Source organism: Cottoperca gobio, chromosome 9, assembly GCF_900634415.1.
Source record: "Cottoperca gobio chromosome 9, fCotGob3.1, whole genome shotgun sequence".
NCBI classification, from domain to species: Eukaryota; Metazoa; Chordata; class Actinopteri; order Perciformes; family Bovichtidae; genus Cottoperca; species Cottoperca gobio.
In genome coordinates, this window is record NC_041363.1 from 15,472,177 (window position 1) to 15,496,778 (window position 24,602).

A 24,602-nucleotide genomic window follows, 5' to 3' on the forward strand; every position below is an offset into this window, starting at 1 on the left:
GATGAATTCAGTAGATGGGTACAGAAAGAGTAATTCTTAGGAGAAAAAAAAAAGTTGCTTTTGAACTACAAAATGACCGGCCCCCACTGTAACTTCACAACAATGGTTTGTGTTATGTACATTTGTCATCGTCACTACACAGCTTTAATGACATCACTCAAATGGGGATGCAAAAACGCACAACATGAAAGTGATCCGAAAATCTAACTGGACTTAAAGAAAAAGAAAATAAGAGCAAAAGAATACTTTCTTTTTAAAACTTTTTTGATTTTGATTTTTTTTTTTTTTTCATGTCATTAAGTTCATGCGCATGCCACATAATGAAACTGGCGAGATCCTTCCATTAAAAAGCAAACAGTCCACTCATGGCAGATCTTTAAGGTGACTAACATGCTTTCAAAAGCTGAAGGCAAAAAAGTACAAATAGATCGTCCATTAAGTCCAAAGTGTTTCTTTCCAAGGCAGGATCCTTTTAATGAGATGTGAAGGTTGGTGACTGGTTTGAAACATGTAACAGGTGAGCCACTCGTTTGACTAATGTCCAGCCTTCTGTACACTGGTGTACAGCTCCCACAGATTTCCCCTTCATATTAGCTCAAAGTTTCATTAGGCATTGAGGATCAAAGCACAACAATGCATTGTTTGAGGACAGTACACACTCCGCAAAACCCAGAGATAATACCGTATTCATTTTTTAGAAAAGACATAAGAACCAAATTAATACTTTAATATCAAACACTATTTACATCAAGAAGTTTTTCCTAATAATAATAGTCATAATCATCATCATAACAATAATAATAATTATACAGTTTTAACAATGATCTCATTTTTTTTCTTTTGTCCTCCAGAAAGGTACAAAACAGATACTAACCTAACACTACTTATTTTATGGTTGACTACCTCAGGATACACAGTATCCAGTTCATAAGTTGATCCTCATTTCCCAGGTTAAGGTGTGTACAGAATAAACCATGGTAATAATAGCAATAATGACAAATAGTAGTATTGGTAATTATAAGAGAGTACAATTGAAGCTGGTTTCTGATAAAAGTCTAGTGTTAATCTGCTGACAAGCGTCCATTTTTAATCTTAGGCGGTGCTCATTCCCTGTGGTGTTCTCCTGAAAATTAGTACCTCATTAACTGGCCTCGTCTCCTATTACCCCCCATAGCTGAGCTGCTATTCCGCTGTAATAGCATTGTTACCATAGCGCAAGAAACAAATGATAAAAGGCAAAGGCAGTCTTTCTGGGGAAGAAAAAAAACTACTGAAATAAGGCAGCCACAAAAAAAATGAAAAGAAAGCAAAAACAAAATGTTGCATGCCTTGTGAGACAGCGTGATACTGAACAATAAGTTTGTCATTGAGTCAGGTGTTTTTTCAGTAGTGTTGTTTTGTCTTGTCTTGTTTTGTTAGGCACTCTAGTCCCACTACCTTCGGCTACCTCCCATATCTTTCCGTCTCTCGCTGTGTGTGCGTCTCTCCCTTTAATTCTCTCCTTCACTAACCAATTCTCTCAAACTGCAAGGTCATTGATGCTTTTAAACCCCCCACGGTGGAAATCTACACCCCCCCTCCCGAGACCCCCCAAGCCTTCCACCATCTATTTTTAATACCAGGAATAACTCCCCTTGCCACAACATGGGGTCCACATGCCTGTCATTTTGAACCTCATTAAAGAGTCACTTAAACCTGTAACACTAGGAGCTGAAGGTGGACATGCAATTGCTCCCATGCTCCTTTTCGTGCTCTCTTTCTCTCTTTCTATCCGTCTTTCCAAAACCAATTGGTGCCCTATTTCTTAAACAAAAGCCTGGCTCTTAAAGAAAGGAGTTAATTTTTCTATCAATCCATATTTCTTTGAAAACAAATAAACAAGTTCCTTTGCTTTCAAAAAAGACATAATAGCTTTCATTATGCTCGCTCCACATGTGAATCTGTGGGAGCTGAAAGACGCTGAATATCATTATAACACAGACAATTCCTTTTCCTGTAAGTGCTAACATAAACCTGGCCAGACTAAATAGATCTGTGCATTGCTTTGAATTAAATGGAGAATTTCTCTATTCACACTATGTGTTTTCAACTAATTGGAGCTATGCATCAGTCCTGTAAAAGCTGCACTAACTGCTGCAATAAACTGAATGTGAGCTAACCTATAATAGATGAGCATGAGTCAAAGCTGTGGTTTAAGTGACATAGACATGAGAAAAAGTATGGTACTGGGAATTAAAGTGTCTTTTCAAACACTTCTTTTATTGTTCTAATTTAAGTGGATTTCAGACAGTACAAAAATACAAAGTTTACTGCGTCCCCATTATTAAAGACAATGTTTGGAGACAAAGATAATTTAATAGTTTGGAAAAAAGTCTTCAATTTAGCTGTGAATAATTTGTTTAACAATCACTTTAACAATCTATATGAGAAAAAAAAAAAAAGCTGTGGATGCAAATGTTTATGGGAGTGTTAATATTGACTAATACTCAAATGGAACAGAGAGAACAATTGCAGCCCTGCTCAGTAAACATTGCATATAATGACTGTGACTGTTGCCGTGAAATTGTGTGATCAACTTTCAAAAGATATCGATCCTGGATCTTAATAGCAGTCTACAAAGTGTCTGGTGAGAAAGTTTCAATTTAGCTGTTTTGTGAGTTGTCGTAAACCAAATGTGTTGGAGAGGTGTTTTATTGAGCAGACTGGCATTCTCTACACAAAGGAGGATAAAAAAAAAAGATGCCTTGTGTTTCATAGGTTTTACACTCACTTGCTCGAGCTCTAAGCAGTTTATCCACCTACACACACACTTTGTATTCCAAAGAAAATTGGGTGCTATCTTTAAACTAGGACAGTCTGAAGATCAGCGGGCTAAGGTGCATGCCATGTATGTGTTTCTCAGTGCTGTGGTTTCTAATTTGACCTTTGCTAAAAAAAAAAAAAAAAAAAACATTGCTCTTCTTTTCCCACATCTTCATCGTTCAGCTTTGTACTTCACTTCCTAGTAAAATGGAGAATCGGCTTCCTATGCTCCCCGCCCCCCCCCCCCCTAAAACTTGATCAAAATATTACAAAAGGCTTATTGAGAGGTCTCGGGACAACTATTTATTTGTGTATGTACATTTTTTTCTAAGATCTAGAATCTTCACTTTTCTACTGTGTACTGCTGCTACTGTATACAACTGTAAAAACCCTACTGCTAGTGGAGTGTTTTCTATTTGACTCTCTACGCATGTGTATGTGCTGTGTATGTGTATGTGTGTGTGGGTAAACATCAGTGCTGCAATGACATAAACATGATGTAAAGGGATGTCAAAAGTCACCGGAAAATAAGAATCACTAAGTGTCAAAAAACGGGATTTGGCATCTTAGTTGAAAGTTTAAGAGGGGGAACTGTCTCTCCCACTTCCAACATCAACTTTTGTCCACTCACAGACAGAGAAAGACCACTTAAATATATTTCTGAAAAAAATAGAGGGTTCCTTGAGAAGCCTGCTCTGATGCCCAATCAAGCAAACACGCTCAACCCAAATCCCGCCCCTTCCCTGCAGCCTCGGGCAGATTCAGGCCACGCTAGGTGTAAATGCCCTCCGGAACAGAGGGGGTGGGGGGGCGCTATAAAGTGAAGAGTGCTGATAGGCAGACCAGCAACAAAGCCAGGAGTTGACTTGTTTTCTGCAGGTGCGGCGCAGCATTCGTTTCGTCACTTCGGGAAGGCTCAGCCGGTACATGGCTGGTATCGTCTTAAGGAAAAAGAAACAAGGTGATCGTTATTTATGGTACAAACTGCTCTTTTGCAACAGTGCATAACATACAGAAGACAACATTATGCAATACATGAATTGTCATATGTTTAAAGTTTTAATTGAGGTGTACAAAGCCATAAGCTATATTTGATAATGAATACCAATAGGGGAGACATTGTGGATTACGTGGGAGATGTTTGGGCTCATGTTCATTACACTTTATAAAGTTGTTATAGTGAAGTCTGAGTTGCCATATGAGTTGGGTTGCTATGACATGCTTCAAATCCTTTTTAATTCAACTCCCAGGTGAGGTGCCTCTTGTGTCTGTATGGCAGTGACATCAGTATCTGAGCAGCCATGTGCCCTCTGCACCATGGGGAAGTAGCTGAAGCATGCACAGCAAAGGACAGATACACAGAACAGAGGACCAGACAGTTACATAAGTGTGTGTGTGTGTGTGTGTGTGTGTGTGTGTGTGTGTGTGTGTGTGTGTGTGTGTGTGTGTGTGTGTGTGTGTGTGTGTGTGTGTGTGTGGTAGGGCATGGAGGGACATGGCAACAGTGTATGACGGTTGAATGTTTTAATTTAGCTTCTTTCTGGAGAATGTAATAGAGGAATGAGCCAAACGAAGCATGCAAGGTGAGAGGCAGCATCAAGGTAGCAGGCAGACAGAAAATCAGGCAGGAGCAGAGGCAGATGGGCATCACAAATGTCCTAGGATCTGGCCTTGTGTGTGTGTGTGTGTCCCATTAAGATGGCACTCCATTATAAACTCTGATCTTCACAGTGGACCTCCAATTTCAGGATAGAGGACATCTCATATTCATATTAATATATCTGATATTATATATCAGATATATTAAATGTCCTATTTAAAACATAGGACATTTTTTAAATGTCCTATGTTTGACAGGTTGTGATATATTCCTAGAGGGGCGGTCTTTGTGCTGTTTCAGATTTGAGGGTGAGCTGCTGCTGGGAATGAAACATCAGCATGTGGGTGACGTGGAGTGTTTCAGTTCAGTGACTGAGCTAGACTCATGTGTGAAGAAGACGTACAGATTCTGTGCGTTCTGAACACAGACAATAATCAATGCTGCGCTTCAGAGCAACAGCAACTCAGTGAGGAGTAAAAGAGAACATTTAAAATGACCAAATGCATTTTTGTTATGTAAATATATGTGTTTATACTGTGTATTCATATCTTTTTCTTTTACACTGGTCAGATTATTTAAAGCACTCAAGTGACTATTTTGGGGCAGAATGATTTTAGTAGAAAATCAAGACTACCGGTTATGTTATGGATCACAACATGCAGTAGGAAGAGACGTTTAGTGTTGGATTAGTAAAAAGCTTTGTGAAAATGTGAAACATGAATATCTATAAGAACACCACATGCACTGTAACCTGACACATGAATGTGATATATATGCAATTAATTATATACACTATGCAGTGTATATGGAAATACAGTATATCTCAAAAGTGAGTACACCCTTTAGATTTTTGCAAATATTCTGTTATATCCTTTCAGGGGATAACATTATCCTACTGAAACTTTGATATAACTTAAAGTAGTCAGTGTGCTGCTTGAATAACAGTATAGATTTATTGTCCTTTGAAAATTACTCAGTACACAGCTGTTAATGTCTAAACAGCTGGCAACAAAAGTGAGTACACCCCATAGTGAACATGTCTAAATTGTGCCCAAAGTGTCAATATTTTGTGTGACCACCATTGTTATCTAGCACTGCTTTAACCCTCCTGGGCATGGAATTCACCAGAGCTGCACAGGTTGCTTCTGGAATCTTCTTCCACTCCTCCACGACGACATCACGGAGCGCACGGATGTTGGACACCTTGCACTCCTCCACCTTCCTCTTGAGGATGCCCCACATGTGCTCAATTGGGTTTAGGTCTGGAGACATACTTGGCCAGTCCATCACCTTAACCTTCAGCTTCTTCAGCAAGGCCGTTGTCATCTTGGAGGTGTGTTTAGGGTCATTATCATGTTGGAAAACTGCCCTACGGCCCAGTTTCCGAAGAGAGGGGATCATGCTCTGCTGCAGGATGTCACAGTATATATTGGAATTCATGTGTCCCTCAATGAAATGCAGCTCCCCAGTGCCGGCAGCACTCATGCAGCCCCAGACCATGATGCTGCCACCACCATGCTTGACTGTAGGCAAAACACATTTGTCTTGGTACTCCTCACCAGGGTGCCGCCACACACGCCGGACACCATCTGACCCAAACAGGTTTATTTTGGTCTCATCAGACCACAGGACATGGTTCCAGTAACTCATGTTCTTGGATTCATTGTCTTCAGCAAACTGTTTGCGGGCTTTCTTATGCATCGGTTTCAGAAGGGGCTTCTGTCTGGGGCGACGGCCATACAAACCGATTTGATGCAGTGTGCGGCGTATGGTCTGGGCACTGACAGGCTGACATCCCACTTCTGCAACCTCTGCAGCAATGCTGGAAGCACTCGCACGTCTATTTTTGGAAACCAACCTCTGGATATGACGCTGAGCACGTGGACTCAACTTCTTTGGTCGACCCTGGCGAGGCCTGTTCCGAGTGGAACCTGTCCTGGAAAACCGCTGTATGATCTTAGCCACTGTGCTGCAACTCATTTTCATGGTGTTGGCAATCTTCTTATAGCCAAGGCCATCTTTGTGAAGCGCAATAATCCTTTTTTTCAGCCGCTCAGAGAGTTCCTTGCCATGAGGTGCCATGTTGTCCAGCATTCAGAGAGAATTGTGCCCAAAACACCAAATTTAACAGCCCTGCTTATCATTTACACCTGAATCCTTGTAACACTAACGAGTCACATGACACCAGGGCGGGAAAACAACATCATTGGGCACAATTAGGACATGTTCACTATGGGGTGTACTCACTTTTGTTGCCAGCTGTTTAGACATTAACAGCTGTGTACTGAGTAATTTTCAAAGGACAATAAATCTATACTGTTATTCAAGCAGCACACTGACTACTTTAAGTTATATCAAAGTTTCAGTAGGATAATGTTATCCCCTGAAAGGATATAACAGAATATTTGCAAAAATCTAAAGGGTGTACTCACTTTTGAGATATACTGTATATATATCAACATGCAACATAGTCCATCAATATATTATACAAGCAACTGTAGCATGGCACAACATCTGGAGAAGAATCAGTTTAGGAGAAGCATCAGGCAGGGAAGTGAAGAGACAGATCAGCTTCCAGACAAACAGCATAAAAGGACACAGGCACAGAACTGGAGACACATGTACAGATGTATGGAGGTCATACTGAAGAGAATCAAAAAAGCAGGAAGCCATACTAACCTTGTGGTTCTAATGTATTGTCTACTTTGTCGTTTACATCAAAAACGTGGTCATGTACGCCTATAGTTTTCACACAGCTGTCTATAACAGAAAATAGGGAGAATGAGAGATCATTAGAGGTTTATGCCAAATAGGTTAGTGACATTTGAAGCCCCCACCCCCTCTCAGCCCTGAAATTAAACATCCCAAGCAACAAAGCTCATGGCAACATTCAGATGAGGTATGAAGTGACCTGGATTTCATTTGATGTGATCATCTATCACACTTTTCATGTTTAAAAGAAAATACTTTTTGTCTTGGAAAAGCAGTTTCTGTGATAAATGAAAGGGGTATGTTGGACAGTGAGCACAATGTGATTGAGAAGGAAGTGAGGTAACCAGAGAAGTAGACATAAACTGTTTGTATTTCCAATCCAAATGTGTACTTCAACAAGCTCTATTACAAAGCCTTGTGTTGCATGCAAACACTTACTTGATGGTCGGACGAAAACTTTGAGCTTCAGGCATGTTTTCCTCCCGTTCTCAGCAATGGTGGAGGCTGAAAGACAAAAGGTAGAGAGGGTGTTAATATATGACCTCACACATGCACTTAACAAGTTCATGTTCCCTTCATAAAATAGGTCTGCATGAATAGATTTTCATATTTTCTTCCCTGTAGACAACAGTTGAAACAGAGGTGGTTTATTCAGAATAGAATAAGATGGTTAATGTTTACTCTTAAGTGGATTTTGTAGGGTTAGTCATGGTACTTGTAAAATTATAGCCAGAAAGTATTTACAGATGTGCTAGGGAAATATCTCTGGAGAAAGGGGAGTGCTGTGCTCACAGTTTCATTGAAGAATTTTGGATTCTACAACTGGCAGCAGCTCAACAAGGATCAAGGAATTTGCATCCATTAAAAACTCTCAAAATTGGAATATATCATGTTGTGCTAATACGTCACATGTATACATTTATGTTTTTTTTCCTCTCTAAAAACCTCAACACTCTTCAGGGGACACAAAGTTCACCCATTCAATGTATGTCCTGCATGCGCGGATGGTTTGCGGTTGCTGTCAGGAAATGGATCCTTTCCTGTCAAACCTATGGGGTGTGAATCTTTGAGCGTTAGCTACCATAGTGGTTGTATCACATCCTCCAAAAATATCTCATGTGGAGAGTGTGTGCGAGAGGTTGAGTTTGTGTGTGTGCATGCGAGAGGTTGTGTGTGTGTGTGTGCCTGCGTGTGTGTGGTTGACCACTAATGGTGTTGTGGTGAGGCACCAGGTGCTGTCTCCTGTAGACAGGATAGGGGTCAAACACATGTCAGTTGGAGCATGGTGGGTGGGTAATGTGTGCATCCATCATGAGGAGAAAGTACAGTAGTTTAAAAATAAATGTTGTTGTCTTCTGTCAAGACCTCACACAGTATCAAATGGAGAAAATAATATGTATGCTGTTCCCATTATTGGGATATATTAACGCTATTTACTGTTAACTAGATTTCATTTTGTACTATTTCTACCTCTCCTCCAGAGAGGCCATATTGCCCGCTAAGATGTCTTTCGGGCATCATTTTATATCTTCTGTGGATCATTCCACAGCTGATGCAATCAAGCTAAGCATTTCCAAAGGCTACCATTCGAGATCTGTCAACTCCTCTCTAGTGAACCTTTACCTAACCCCTCTCTTCCCCTCCCTCTCTCCCAGCTGTGTCACCCTCTCTTCTCGTCTGTCAGCGTGGCCGTGTCCATTCATCAAAGCTCAACTGACTCGCCTTCATCATATTTTTACAGCACACACACCAACGTATGTCCGCACATACACATGCATACAAGATTCAGATTTGAATATCTGCCTGGAAGTGTTGCTCCATGTCCTATAATAGTATTTATGTACAATTCCATGTCTACAGAATGTTTTACATTCATAAACGTCGCTTCGATCGATATCCCAGCATCTATTTCATGTTGAGACAATGTAAGCTGTCTCTCTAGCCAGGGGATATGTTCATAAAGATAATTATTGACTAATAACTACAGAAAAGGGTCAGAAGAGATGGTAATCTTTTCCTTTCTTGCACACTCTCTCCCTCCGATTTACCCTGAGATCAAGATGCACATCTTTAATCAAATGCATACGGCATACTCTTTCATTAACTATTACTTCAGGAAACCTTCTCTACAGCTCATCAAGCTCTCTCTATCCCTCTCGACCACACCGTTACCATTTTAATGTTGTCGCTTCATCACCTGTTTCTCAGTCATGTGTCAGTGTGCAAGAGAGGTGACTTGAGATCAGACACCCTTTTTCACAGCTCAGTTCATATTCAGCCGTTGCAGAGGGAGAAGAAAGTGAAGGGAATAGAGAGAGGGGGCCTTATTATTTAGGTGTGGAGGCAGCCGATGACACGCTAATGAACCTTGACCACAGCCGCTCACCCACTCAGTCATATATACACACCAGTACCCACACAATTTATGTCACTCTTCTTATTGCTCCACCTCTCTTTTCCACCACAACTTAATTCACTCATATGTAATGTGTGCACACAATGGCCAAGCACACACACACACGTCTCCAGATGTCTTATCTTAATCATTGTTGTGGGCAGAGCTGAGTCACAGCCATCGACACCAGCCACTTAGCAAAGGCAGCTGATCATGAGAGAAGTATCGCCGCGATGAAAATGGCAAAGAGCATATGGGAGTCTCTGTCATGATGACAGTTAGTGAAGCTGTTGTGATGTGTATAGAGTTGGCTGGAACCACCTCCTACAAAAGGAGAATTATGCACATAAGATGCGAATAAACAGATATCATGATTGCGGTGATCAAAGTAGCTTTCGCCAATTATATGTTATATATTTACATTGGAATTCATAATGTCTATGTCTTTCTTGAGCAGTTTGCAGCAAGTGTGAAGCTAAAAACTCTTATATCTATGATTTTTATAAATACAGTATGACAGTGATGCTAATCTGAGAAAAGCCAACTAAATTAGCTCAACTGAGTTTGGATGTGGCCATTGTGTTGGCATACTGCAGATACCTGAGGTGTGTTGCTGTACATTCTTGACTACAAAGGAAAGATTAAGCTTTGGCTCTACATTCCTTTCTTGGTAGCAGCTCTTCGTACTCATGTGTTTGATGAGGATCCCTCCACCCGGGGCCTAAACTGTCCGCGCCAGTGCCTGTTTATTTTGGATTAACATGCTGCTGAGGGCCAGCTTATTGTTCTTGTAGGCTGTAACATCAACACCTGCTATTCTGGTTCCCATCAGGCCAGCAGCCTCAACCATCAATCCATCCAGCCTGAGCAAGTGGCTGCTTTGAAGGACAGAGGCCCTGAAAAGATGTCCCAGAGACGGGAGGGGGAGGAAGGCTGGGGGGCGAGGTCGGGTTACTCCTCCAAGCCTTGTCCCCTGGCTAGCAATGGCTGGTCCCCTCAGTACACTGCATTATGCATCAGCATTAAGGCAAATGGAATGAAGCAGAATCCAATTACGGAAGAACAAACAGGTGGGCTCAGTGCGGCTTAGGCACAGTATTGTTTCAATCACAGCCCAAGCCAAGCTTTATTGCAACTGTAATGTTATCTGGAAAACACATTTCCGTTGCCTTTCCATGAAAGATTCAACAGCACGTTCCAGACATAAGGACATAAAACCATGTGTCTGTAGTGTTGGGATGCTAAAAGCAAAGTTTACACTGGCTAAATACAGTAGATGATATCATGGAAGGATATTGATTTCTTATCCATCATTTAGGAGGCGTAATGGCTCATCCGTAAAAGAACACTGCAGGGTGAGTCAATCAAACTACGAGACTAGACTTTGTTTTTTTTACGTTAAATCAAGTGTTGAACCAAGATGCCAAGATGTGGTCATTTGGTAGTATCACCACAATCGCAAGGCTTAATGCAATATTGCAGATTGTTAAGCAATGTGGCACATGTGGTTTAAAATCATTCGTAGAGTCAAAGTTTCAAGTTCCCTCTTTTGACAACTATGTTTAAGATGTTTGTAATGGTCCACTGCACCATGGTGCCAAATATCCACAAATCTAAACACACTGTGACAACAAGCTGTTAACATTTGATATAAAACAGTATTTTTCAACAAAGAAGCCAAACCAAGCATAGACTTGAATGCCATGATGTGAACATTAATAGCATCATGTTAGCATGCCTCTAGTCGGCGTCAGGTCTCCAGCTGGCTTTAATAATGGTTCTCTAATCCTTTGATCCCTGCTTATTTGTTAGGACGGGGCGGGTAAAACAGAATGCCCTGTAATGTTGTGTCCAACGCTGAGCATTCCTAGCAAGCTAATTCTGCCAGCTCTCTGAAAAAAAAGGCCGCTGGCCTTGTCTTTGATTCACTGAGATTACTCATGTGGCTTACACCGTGCAAACCTATCAGAGTTTAGGTCTGGGAGTCCAGGAGTCTGAGTTTACACAAACCGGTGTCCAAGAGAGGGGACACATATTGACACACACACACACACACACACACACACACACACACACACACACACACACGCACACACGCAGCGTTACTTTCTAGAACCTTTGAGCCATCTTCTACCCATGTCTCCATCTAGCTAATTAGACAGTTTTCAGCCAGAATACATTTCTTCTATTCCGTGTACAGGAAACACTGCTGGGATTCATTAACGTTTGTCCTTTGGTTTCAGGTTGTGAAATCAGCCAAAAGAGGACAATGTTAAACCAAACACGTGAAAGAAAACCTTGAATATAAGAGACTAGAGGGAGTTTTAGACAGAGTAAGAGAAAGAGTAGTTATATGACCCCTCCAATAGTTACCATCAATTGCTACACTGTCCAAAATAATCTCTTTATTGCCTACAATAGCACGCACATACAGCACAGTACAAACCCATGTGAAATGAAATGAAATGTTGTATGGACACACTCAAAATGACAGAATGTCCTTTACAAGATGTCCTTCCCCATTCAAGCAGTTACAAAGCAGCATACCTTTCTACCAAGATATCTTAGAAAGACTGAAAAAATATCTAATAAAAAGATTCAAACTTACAGACCAGCACATACTATACAAACTATCTGTATGTGTGCTTGTGTGCCCACACAGAATCTGCGTGTGTAGGAAGATGGAAGAGACTTTCCACTGAAGAGGCCCATTAACCAGATGCTACGACAGCGAACACACAATAGGAGGGAATGAGGAAGCTGGGAAGAGCAGTGAGCAGCCGAGGGAACAAACTCTCCCCCCCGGTGATAGCTGGCCTTTTGCACTTTCCTTGCATCTTTCAACCTCCACCAAAAGGGAACCAAAGTCATTCCTCACGCCGCTTGCTCCGAGGTGATGAGGTCACAAGCGATGAGGAAAAGAGTGAGAGTGAGAGTAGTCAGTTGAGAGGGAAAAGTGAGTTGAAATCGATTATGCCTAATTAAACATTGCTCTACTTTCATCACACTATATTGTATATCAGGAGTGTGGGGATACAATTATTTCCCTTCGCTATTAAGTCAACCTCATCAAGCGTCATCCTTTTGTGAAACATCACATAATGACAATCTAACAAATCACTCCATCTTCTTGAAAATGAAAAGCGGCTGAAAGTCAGAAACCCCTTGAATTTCATCAGCTCATTCATGTCTTTACACTGAAATTACAATAAACCTGGTGAATTATTAATCTAAGGGGGGAGTTCAGCTTTTTAAAGCAGTCACACAATAATAAATCCCTGTACATAATATTGTTTAATTACGGCGCTTACCGTATCCCATAGTATCATAATATTATTGTTATAGCCCGAGTATCCCCCCACTAAATAAAGGAGAAAAAATATGTGTGTCTGTGTGTGTGTTTACACAAATGTGTGTATACTATTAGAGGAAGAAAAAATAAACGAACAATAACCAATTAAACATGATGACCAATGCACTGGGTTAATAATATACTGTACGCGTTAATGGTTTAATGGCCAAGGATAAAGCGCCCTTGGCTTAGTTATAGGGAACCATAATCAGCTCCTGAAGACGGCAGTTAGAAGCATGAACAATATTAGGCTGAGAAGAACCTTGTGCCCTCTGAATCACAGCCCTTGCTTGCCCTACTTTTCCTCTGATTCACAGCCTTTCTGTTTCTCAGCAGACAAAGTGATGACTACTTTATTGGCGGTCAAACTCAAAGTAACTTGATTAGAGACTTTTGTCTCCCGCCTTGTTTTCTCTGGGCTGTCAACAAGTGCGCCGTGACTTAGCTCATGATCTATTATTAGTCAAGTCTGGTAAATGGTCTTATCTTGCTGGTTGACTGTTTTCACAGACCTTTAACTGTTTATTCATATGTTATTGGAGCCAGTGGAGCCAGATAGATTTTTTATTATTTTCTAATGTGTGTTGGATGTGCATATTCAGAAGGGTGACAAATTAAAGACATTTCTAAATAAATGGACTGCATTTTATATAGCGCTTTTCCAATCTTTGCGATCACTCAAAGGACTTTACAACACATGTCAGCATTCACCCATTCACACACATTCATACAGAGTCAGAGGCTACCATACAAGGTGCACATCAGCTCATCAGTAGGGATAACCAATCACACACACTCACACACCGTTGACCATCAGGAACACTTTGGGGTTCAGTATTTTGCCCAAGGACACTTCGACATGCTGACTGCAGGGGCTGGGGATCGAACTACCGACCACTGGACGACCACTCTACCTCAAGAGCCTCAATTGCCGAAATAAAGACTTAGTAAGCTGCCAGAATAGCTTTAACGCAGCTTACCTTGGTTCTACAAGTATTAATGCTATTTGAGGGATGGTAAAATATTCTTCCAAATGACATTCTATCATTTGTTGTTTTGATGATGGTTGTGAAAAGTGCTGTTGAAAACGTTGCTCCAGAATCTCAACTCACAGGTGTTCATTTGTGTGACATCTTGTGACTGTGAAGGCCATTGCACATCACTCACATCCTTTTCATACACCAACAAACTAGGCATTGACCCCCCCGGTGCCCTCTAAGGAAGCTCTTACATTTGTTGTGCTTTATTCAGCGTGCATCTTTCATTTGTCACCAGCCTGTACATGTCCAGCAAGCATGTGTCATTAATAAGAAGGGCAAAAATCTGGTGCAAAAGTGACACAGGGAGGGTTAGTATGGTAGTGCTGTCATAAAATTCAAGGACGAGGATGGGATAAAAAGGGGAGAGAAGAAATGATGTTGTAACCAGGGGAGGCAGAGGTGCGGGAATGTCTATCCATCTATCAGGATTATAATAATGCATTCCAGACAGTGTGCGTCTGTGTGCCTTTTATGGATGTCTTTTCAAGCATGTGTATGCATATTGTACATGAGTGCATGTGTATCCATGCGAGTGTGTGGGTTTGTGTAGCTTTCTGTCACATTACTCCATGTTGTCGGATCATTTCTGAATCCTGATGACAGGGTTGATTTTTCATGTGAATGAATGAAAGGGCTGAGTTATGATAGTGTCCATATGCATGTTCCCTCCCTGTACCACAAATGGAACAGCACTGGCTCTTTGTCATGATTAGCAGACCTCCCAGTGCTCTATAACAAAATACAGACTGCATAACCCGTCCCCTGCCTCTATTTCATTTATCCATTAATGCCATTTTCCTGCTGCTGCTACCGCCTGCTCTACGTTCTCTACTTCTTTCTCCTCTCGAGATTGGCTTGAAGGAGCATGGTGCATCACAGGATTTATGATCAATCAGACGACAGTCCACGTCATGGAGAATCTGTTTGAGCTTTGTGTGTGCATGTAACAGTCCTGTAAAGTCGCAAAAGATCTTATGAGATCCTGTAAAAAAATAAAAGACCTTTGGGCATCTACAGATTGATTGAACCCTCACCAAATGTTTTTCATTTTATAATCTAACATGGGTAGATGGGTGGTCTCCCACCTCTGGATTTTGGGATTTTACCATTTAACAAGTGTTCATTTGATATCAGACACAGGCTCAGCTATGGTCTGTCTGTAACTGTTGTATCCTTCTTTCACAACCCCAAAACTGACTATAAAAATAAATCCATCCACATGTGAGACGCACAATTATTTTTCATTGTGTTTTCCGTGAGAAGCAGCACCAGCCCCTGTAGGTGAACAAGTCAGACGGCAAGAAAATGACATTTGTTCTGCCGACAGTCTGCCACTGCATGATCACACCAAGTGGTTATCTTTTTATCCACACATTTTACACGCCTAAAAACACCATAACTCGGCTCACTCATCTCTTGCAGTGAGCTGCAACTGATATTGGGTTGCTGCCCTTTTCAGATTACAATCACTCAAATACGAGATTGTGAATTGTGTCCATATTGGACAAACGTGCTTGTATCAGCATTCTGTGAGATAGGTTTCACTTAAACCATGAATGCACTGTGAACTCTGACCCGAGAAGAGCTCCAACTGTCCGCTTATCCCTTCTGTCATTCACAGAGGGAGACATCCGAGCTGTAACTCACTCACTGCTACAGCAATACTGTATTTTGCTGAATTGCTTGCATATGTGGCCATCATTACATTACTGTCTGCATCTCGCTGAGTCTGGTACATTTTACATTTCTAATGTATTCCTATCTTAATTATTTCTCTGTCTGTCCTGTCCTGTGTTGGACTGGAGAGAAAACACAGCTGATTGTTGTCCCCACAAAGATCAGGCTCCAGACTGACTCCAGCTTGTCTTCAATTACCTGCCAGGGAGGAGAGCCTGACACTAACAAAAATGAAGAATTATGACCTCCATTTGAGTAAATTCCCTCCGTCCTGCTAGCGTTGATTAAGCTGTTTCTGTTGTTGAAGCAGATGACAGCAGAACCCTGTCTCCTCTCTATAATTTTATCAGCGATGCAACAAATCAACCCTCGACCCGCATCGAACTCGTAGGGCGAAAACACCATTAACGGGCATTTTCTCCGCAGGAATATGATTTGACGGCTTAATTTTCATCTACAAACAAGAACACTAATCAATCACGTCACTGAGGGCGGATTTCTCATCCCCCATTCCCTCAGGTCATTTGGCTACAGAAATGTATTGAGGAAAAAAGATTAATATGTCACTGTGTATATGAGCCCTGTTTGTAATAATATATATGCATATGGTGCTGTTTTGTGTGTAGTTAAAAATGCTTACTCTAAATGAATACTTGAGTGAATTCAGGGAAATTTTGATCAAGACTAACTATTCTATCTTCATTAAGACAGTGCTTCTACCGCAGTGCTGTGAAACCAAAGAAAAAATGCATTTAATGAATTCCCCTAGATGATATACTGTTATGTCTCAAGTGCATGAGCCCATTCGCAGTTAACTATTGCTAACCTCTGCCTCATGTGCTCATGGATAGTGGCCTCTGCCTCGGGACACATTGACATTTCTGTTTAGTGCAGGTGTAAAGTATACCCAGCTCCAGCGGGTAATGATGCATAAGATTTTCTCTGTTAGCTATGCTACACTATGCATTCACACAATGTAGGCAAACGGGCTACAAGGGCAAATTCTGACCATTCGGTGTTGTGCCGAACTGCACATATCACCATACCTTATACAGTAGAAATGTCTTTGCTATGTTGAAGCTATTTGTACTCTTTGTAATGTCTCCACTGATTGATTTAAAAAAATGTAATTATTACAGACCTCATGTCAATAAAAAATAATAAGTTACTAAATATTTTAAAATGAAAGTAATCAGCCACTAATTACTGTTTGAGTTTCATTATTTAGACATTTGGCCTTGGGTACTTAAACATTTCTATGCACAGTAGGAGATGATAAGATGAATATTTAATGATCCCTGAGTAAAAAAAAACAAAATGGGGATATTCAGGTTGTGCACCAGAGCAGGCAAGGCCGTACAATTCATTTGATTCCCCCACTTTGTAGGCCTTAAAGAGTAATACACTAAAATAATTTTATTTTAAATAATTCAGAAGTGGCATCTTGATTCTATAAGCCTCAAACACAAGTGCAAGGCTTAGTCCAAGTGATGACGTGACTATTTCAATGTGTTGACTTATCACACAACCATGTAAAAAATATCTCAATTTGGCCTATGTCGTGTATCCATGTCGTGTATCCATGTCGTGGTACATATATGTAGAATAAAGTCAACGTTTGATGCCTTCTACGCTTAGATTCTCAATTTTGTAAAGTCAAAAACAACCCTAATTATATGCAGCCTGAGCACTGAAGGTTGTTAAAACTACAACAACTCACCTGCCCAACATTATCTTTACGACAGAAATGAACATGCATGCTGTCAGGCTTATTGTTTCTGGACCAGGGCCAAAGTGTGAGCAAATATGTGAATTCAACAAGTAGTGGGACAATTGACTCAAGTGAGATTGCCAAGTTGCTCTGTTTCTACTGGATCATGTAAGCAACGTTCTGAAATGTTTTGTTAACACATAAATCAAAATAACTTAATAAGTAGAATTGCTTTGTGGTGTGACTACGTTCACCATCTAAATGAATGGAGTTATTGTGAAAGTTGAAAACTACCTGCAAACTAGTTCATGTAAGCATACAGTACACTAGAGAAATCTGCCTTATAAAAAGATTGGAGATAATCAAGTCTGAGCCTATTTATTCAAAAAAACTTCTCCCCCTGTTAACTCCTGAATATTTATTATACGAGTAGGCTAAGCCAAAATGTAATCCCTAACAAAATCACAGTAATGAGGTTATTCTCGTTTAAAAATTTAAATAAAAGTTTTGATTGAATTTTGCACCTCAGTTACAGAGTTGTATTTATTGCTGAATTCTTAAGATTAAATGAGAATACAAATGATGTAATCCAATGCAAACTGAAAAGGTCTTGTATGCTTTTACTGCTCGAGCATGAGGAAGACCCTCCCCTGGTGGTGATGATGATGATGATGATGGTAGCGATATAAACAGATGTTGCAGATAAATTGGCAGGTGTAGTAATGTAACTCCGTCTCTCAATTTTCTCTCAGCTCTACATTCTGTCCACTAAAGAGACTGTCTAATCCATCAGCAGCTATCTCCCATGCTACTTATGGACATTCAGGCCGGACACATTGACAGTGGGAAATCACATGTCAGACGACTTCATGGTAGATGACTTTAATATCCGCCACAGTAGCCAGAGAGGCTACACGCTAGAATCATTCAATAGCCAATGAAGCCGCGGGCCACTAAACCAATATGGCTCGCAACAGCAAAATGGATGTGTTCCATGGAAGCCCTGTCGGTCGCAGTGTAATTTAATCCAGCCCTTAGGACAAGCATCTCTCAACAGAAATGGAAAAAATATGTTAGAGATAGAGACTTGAGGGAGTGGATGAATGTTATAACCCTTCGCTAACCCCCATCTACGCGCACAACTTTGGAGACTTCCATTTTTCCCTCATCTCATTTAGTGTGACTGTCAATGCAAATTGCCTATAAAAGCGAAGGAAAATCTGGTTACTTTCTAACAGACAAATGGCCAAACACCTAGTTGTTGAAAGGACCCTGGAAAAGATCTCGGGCTATTTGTTTTGTGGACAAGCTTAAAAGAGAAAACACCTTTCCACCACGGAAACAACGGCAAACCTGAGAGAGGCACTCTTTTTCTTTTTTTTCTTTTTTTTACTCCGGTCTCAAACTAACGGAGCAAGGAGAGAGAGAGAGAGAGCGAAACACATGAAATGAGAAAAGGACAGAAGTGTTGGCTGGCTGTCAGGTTAACTGCTTCATAAAAAGGTGCCAATTTAGAAAACAGACATCAGCGTGTAGAGCTCGGCTCAGCTACGCTACCGACTCTTTCAACACTGTCTCTGAGAGAAGGAGAAAACACAAAGACACAGGGGTTTGACAGCCACCTAGAGCTGTATTAACACCACAGGCCAAACTTATAAACTTATAAACATATACAAGTAAAGCATAACCAGCAGCGTTCAGGACAAGGATGTTAACTGTCAAATATGACTCCCCCTCGCTGAGAAGGAATTTATAGTTTTTCTCATACATTGGCCCACAAAGTGCAAAGTGCCTTTAAACTTTTCTTTCAACAGCTGAAGCAATAATCCGCTACACTGCATGATATTGCACTAATGTCACCAGTATGAGAACAGAACCATGCTTCCTATTTTGTAATATCAGCGTATCCCTGTGACAAATGTGTTTTGAGCGAGTGGTGGCGACTGCGCCTACTGACAGTAACTCCTCCGTATAGCCTGTGAGGGGAGGACAAACTCAACTCAATTCCACTCTATCACCTTGCTTTGATAAAACCTAATTTCCCAGGGGCTTCAACTTCAGATGACCTCCGTTAGGCTCAGTTTCCATTCCAAGAAGCAGACAACTTAACATCTAACGTGGGCTGAATAAGAGTATAACATAATACAGAGAGGAGGGCACTCCTTTTTGAGGGATACAGTATTGTGCAGCAGGGGAAGTGAGGTATAGCGTTCAAACTGTCTCAATTTAACTCCCCCGTGAATTCCATTGCCATTTTAGGGAAGAGTTCTCCACGAGTGATGAGAGCAGCGTGTAAAGCTTGGCTGAAAGCACAGCATGAAAGCACCTACTAGGATCACTGTAATGCCACTCTTAAAGCTCTGTGGTGAAGTTGTGAAAACATGGCTTAGGAATAGTGTGTGTATCTCTATCTCTCTGGCTCTGTCGTATTGAAAGAAAAACATTAGGTCAGGAAAGGTTTGTAATTTAAATTAAGTTATTTGGCTTCGTATTTTTCTGTGAATGCATGTGGTTAGTGCACCTTTTGGAAACATCATACAGCATAATATAATTCTAAGGTTGATATGGACAACTATTGAAATTAGCTTCATCAGTATCGCTGCAGCTCCATGACACTGTATGTTACTACAGAGAGGTGATACATTCCTAAGACACTTCATGTTGGTTTCCCCCCCCCCCCCTTTGATTTGTCACCCATCTGTATGCTGTGCAAAAAGCAATCATGATGGAGACTCACATATGTAGTAGTATTCTCTGCCTGGTCTGAACTCAAAGCCCAAGGAGAAGGGAGTGAAGAGCTGGAACTTCTCCGAAAACTTGAGCGGTCCGTTCGGGGAGTGCGGCCTGTTGCACTCCCAGCGTTTGAAGCCCTTGGCGGTGTGGTCGCACGTGCTGTAGCCATCGTAGTTAACCATGTAGAGGACATATCGCTCAGTCCGCTCCTCAGGCACCGTGTCTTCATAGTGGGGACAGTAGACATCCAGGTAGTCATTTATGCACACGTCGATGTGGTAGTCTCCACGATGGAATCTGGTTGTAAAACAGAAGAGAGGAAAGACAGGAAAAAGTTAACTTTTTGATATTTATGTGACGTACGAGTGTATGTTATTTAGACACATTTTACATTCTTAAAACATCTGTGTTGATGCATCAACATTGCTTCGATAATCACAGATAAAAGGCTCTTTGAATGGGGCACATATGCAGAGAATGCAGGTTTGATCTCTCGGCACTCTTTCAATGCTGTGTGGAAATTTACAAGCCCCAGCGCTCTCATCTTCTGGCTTCAATAAATTTGGGTGGGTTGATCTATAAATCAGTCATTGCAACATATATTTACTCACACATACACACATCTGCCTTCGCAATGAAAGCAAGTATCCAAGTCTGAGAAAACATTCTTTCAAGAAAACAAGAGTTTAAAGTCTCTTAAGGATTTTTTTCACCAAAAAAAACTAAATACAGGCAGAAAACTGGAATGATCACCGAGATACAGGATGGTCCAGACAGTAAATGTCATGATAGGTAAAATACAGAGCCTGGCTGTCCCTGAGAGCTGTGCGGTGAGGCAGCTTTACAACTGCAATGATCTAGAACAGGCCACACAGGGTCAGAGGGCTTCAATACATACAGGCAGATTCATCAAAAGGCCACACACACACACACACACACACACACACACACACACACACACACACACACACACACACACACACACACACACACACACACACACACACACACACACACACACACACACACAATTTCCTCTCTATTGCCCACAAAATAAGTCTCTTACCTGTGGGATTTTCACAGCTACCAAAATTAGAGAGCAATTCCTGTGTTGTGAATTTCTGGCTGTGTCTTGGGTGTTATGACCCTAACTTTGGGGTCACAGGGGGCTTCACAGAGAACACATTGAACACCTGTACACTTGCTGGAGATGCCCTTAATTTAGCACACACACTTGAAGTGCACCATAAGTGATGATGCGAACCACAAAGTTGCACTCACAGCTGGTGCCAGTGACTCATTTCACCCAGAAGCCAGGTGGTGTAGGTTCATAATTGAGACTCTACTCTTAAGTGCTGTAAGAGCACAACCTGACAAGAGTTTTGACAAAACTTTTAATTGAAAACTGCCACTGCTGTCTTTGAGAAGGGCTATTCAAGATCCACAATGCACAAGGGGCAAAGTGTATAACAAGCTAAGATAATTTAATATTGAGGACTCTGGAGCCTCAGGATTAACTAAAGCGGTACACGCACAGAAGTGTGGCCTCTTCCTCTCGCCACGTATACTTGTGTGTTTGTGTAGTTTGTCCCTCTTTCTACGTCTCCACAGAGGAGGTAAGGTCATGTGGCTCAGGTCCCATCTGTTTGGGGGCACCAGGAAGTTGCTCGACAGTTGTTTACAATCTATCTTTTATTTTGTCATCCTGATTGTCCATACTATAATGTCACTATGTTGGTCTATTCTGTACACGCAGCATCTACTGCATGTTTGTCCGTCCTTGACGTCCGTCCTCTATTGTTTTTCCTGAGGTTTCTTCCATTTTTCCCCCCCGTGAAGGCTATTTTAGTTTTCTTCGAATTGAGAAGCTAAGTGTAGAGGGTGTTGTATCCTGTACAGATTGTAAAGCCCTGTGCGGCAACATTTCAGATTTATGATATTGGGTTTTATACATAAAATTGTCTTGACTTGACTATTCTGTTGTGCTCATGTACAAAATAGCCATTATGTCTTAACGATTATGTACAGAAAGCAACAATTTAGCAAGAGAGACAATTCTTGCGTCTAAAAATACCAGTGGAAACTTGAGACGCTGATGAAATTACTATTCTGCACAGCGGTATAAAAAACGTTTGTCTTCATCCTCCTTTTCTCCATCACTGTCTTTCTGCCGGCTTATTTGCTTTCTCTATTCAAAACCACAGCTACTGCTCATTATCGCAATGGGATGTTTGACTTCTGGTTCTAAAGGATGAATCTAAAATCAAATCGCTGTATATACACTGAAAACACGTTGACTTCAATCTGCAGTACATCTAAACTACACAGAATAACAATCACAATGGCACCAAGACCACTTGTTTAGAAGATCAAATAGCAATTTGAGCAGAATCTACTTTAGGCGCCTTCACTTGTCACTTAATTCATGCTGTTCTTTGGAATGATTAATGTAACAATCAAGCGACAAATCGAACCACAGCTATTACTCATTCATGAGATCATGTGTACCTGCTCGTTCTGCTCTTCTGTATTTATTTAGGTGCATGTGTGTGTGTGTGTGTGAGCATGAGCTAGCATGAAACGCTGCGTTTCTGTGTTTACCCGTGTAGGGTAAATACCAATGTGAGGGTGTTTACAAGCAAGGCATGGAGTTGCTCATCTGTAACATCTCATTTAAAACATGTCTGTGGAGGTCCAGAAAGAGCCATGCATCTCCCTCACTGCTTTAAAATGTCACTGACTTAATGGTCACATCCTCCCATCCGCTCGCCCGAGCATGTGTGTATGTGTGTACTGTCGGTGTGGGTGTGTGTTTGTGTGCGTGCCTGCATTTGTGCTTGCGTGAGAGTGTGTGTGGGATGTTTCAGCTGCCCTTCTCTCTCTGCCTCAGCAGTCAGAATAGTGGCTCGTGACCCTGACTGCAAATGAAGCAGAGGATGTTTGGGTGAGTGAGCACATAAAAAGGGACAGGACAGGCATTTGTAACATGTAACACACTCACTCTCACACACACACATATATGCGACAATCACACATCCAGCACACACCTCCACGCAACACACATACACACACACACCCACGCACATACATTAGGTTTGTGTTATCAGTTCGCTGAGCTCCCTGGCACATTGGCAAAGGAACAGCAGTGAGACAGCCAGAAGCTGCTAATGGCACCGAGTGAGAAAGAGAGTGACGGTGAAAAACAGACAGGGAGGGAGAGAGATAGGGACCTGGTTCCAAAGGAAGGTGAGGGAATACAAAAAAGAGGCAACACAACTGAATAATGCAGTTAGTATTGCCAGGCTTTGCAGGAGTTATTCAATCAGGCATGTATCATTAAAGGAGATTTACTAAAACGGTATTCGTATGACTTGACTGTGCTTGTAGCAAAAGCTGTACGTTTTTCTCCAGGTCTGTTTGATTATCATCAAGTGTCAAGGAAAAACTTTTTGTGTTTTGTAGAAAGCTGTGTTTATTGTCCTTATAAAACCCTGGTTATCAAGGGACTAATGTGGGAGTTTTAGATGCGGCTGGTGTCTTGTTTATAGCGATGGCAGCTTTAATCGAGCTGCTGCTCTTCTATAAACAGTCGCCGCTTTTTTAGCAGAAAGAGGAAGCCGTTCTTCACTAAGAAATGTACGTGTGTTTTCAAACATACATCCGCCTCTATAGGACACAGGAGTACCAAGAGGTTACACCAATGGAATGTAAATCAAGGCTGTGCTGTAATATAGAGTGAAATATTTGCGAGATGGTACAGTAACACTGGAGTCAATAGAAGAGAGTATTTGTAAAGATACTGCAGGATCTACTAATGTTTGTGTCAGCGGTATACTGTGTGTGGAGTGCACTTCCAGAATAATTTTATTTTCTGTTTCAGTGTTTGATGATACTCGAATAATTATTGTATCTATTTTAAAATGCAGTCAATTAAATGTGAATTTACATATAACGGATATTACATTTCTTCAATAAAAATGTTTCCTTATTCTATCTTTAAATGTCGAATACATATTACACTTTTGTTGTTTGCTGTTGAACTCTGACACAAATACTCCCCCACCTGTGACTGTGTACAAAAGAAGGTGGTAGTAATATGCAACATCAAATTTCACCTTCAACTGCCTCCATTAATTCAGCACCGTGGCTTTCTTATATATATATATATATATATATATATATATATATATATATATATATATATATATATATATAAGGTGCGGCGTGTCTGTACCCTTTTCAGGCCGCTTGTAATCTATCCTGAAACAACAGTGTTTTTAGCGACTTCATAAAGCTTATAAATCAGACTATGAATGTCTTCTGTGATTACTTATCCCTGTTGAAAGTAGATTTTCGAGTCGTTAGCTATTAGCTGAAGAGTTTCAAGCTAATTGTGCATCTCATGATGCATTGTGGAAAGTCTTTTGACGAATCAGAGGCTTTTGCTGATTGTAAGGCTTGCTCCTAGGACATAGTGAGCAAACCATGAATAAATAGTTGTTGTTGTTGTTCAGTTTTTTCAGTTTTTATGATACAAATGAACAGGAAGTGACATCGGAAGGAAAGAAGCCTCTGTGATC

The 24,602-nt window shown here is 41.0% G+C and overlaps 1 protein-coding gene across 2 annotated transcripts in view; it reads right to left on the bottom strand.

The window, feature by feature from the left end:
* Positions 1-3,027: 3,027 nt before the first annotated feature.
* Positions 3,028-24,602, bottom strand: part of efna5b (ephrin-A5b) — an 88,753-nt gene continuing 67,178 nt past the window's right edge. Inside the window, exons 2-5 of one of the 2 annotated variants that reach the window (XM_029440008.1) lie at positions 20,027-20,319; positions 7,553-7,618; positions 7,082-7,162; positions 3,030-3,743 (exon numbers count right to left, since the gene is read on the bottom strand). In XM_029440008.1, coding sequence (XP_029295868.1) covers positions 3,616-3,743; positions 7,082-7,162; positions 7,553-7,618; positions 20,027-20,319 — 568 coding nt within the window. In that variant the 3' untranslated portion in view covers positions 3,030-3,615. Of the gene's footprint in view, positions 3,744-7,081; positions 7,163-7,552; positions 7,619-20,026; positions 20,320-24,602 lie in introns of both variants that reach the window. The other variant, XM_029440009.1, reaches the window with a different exon arrangement.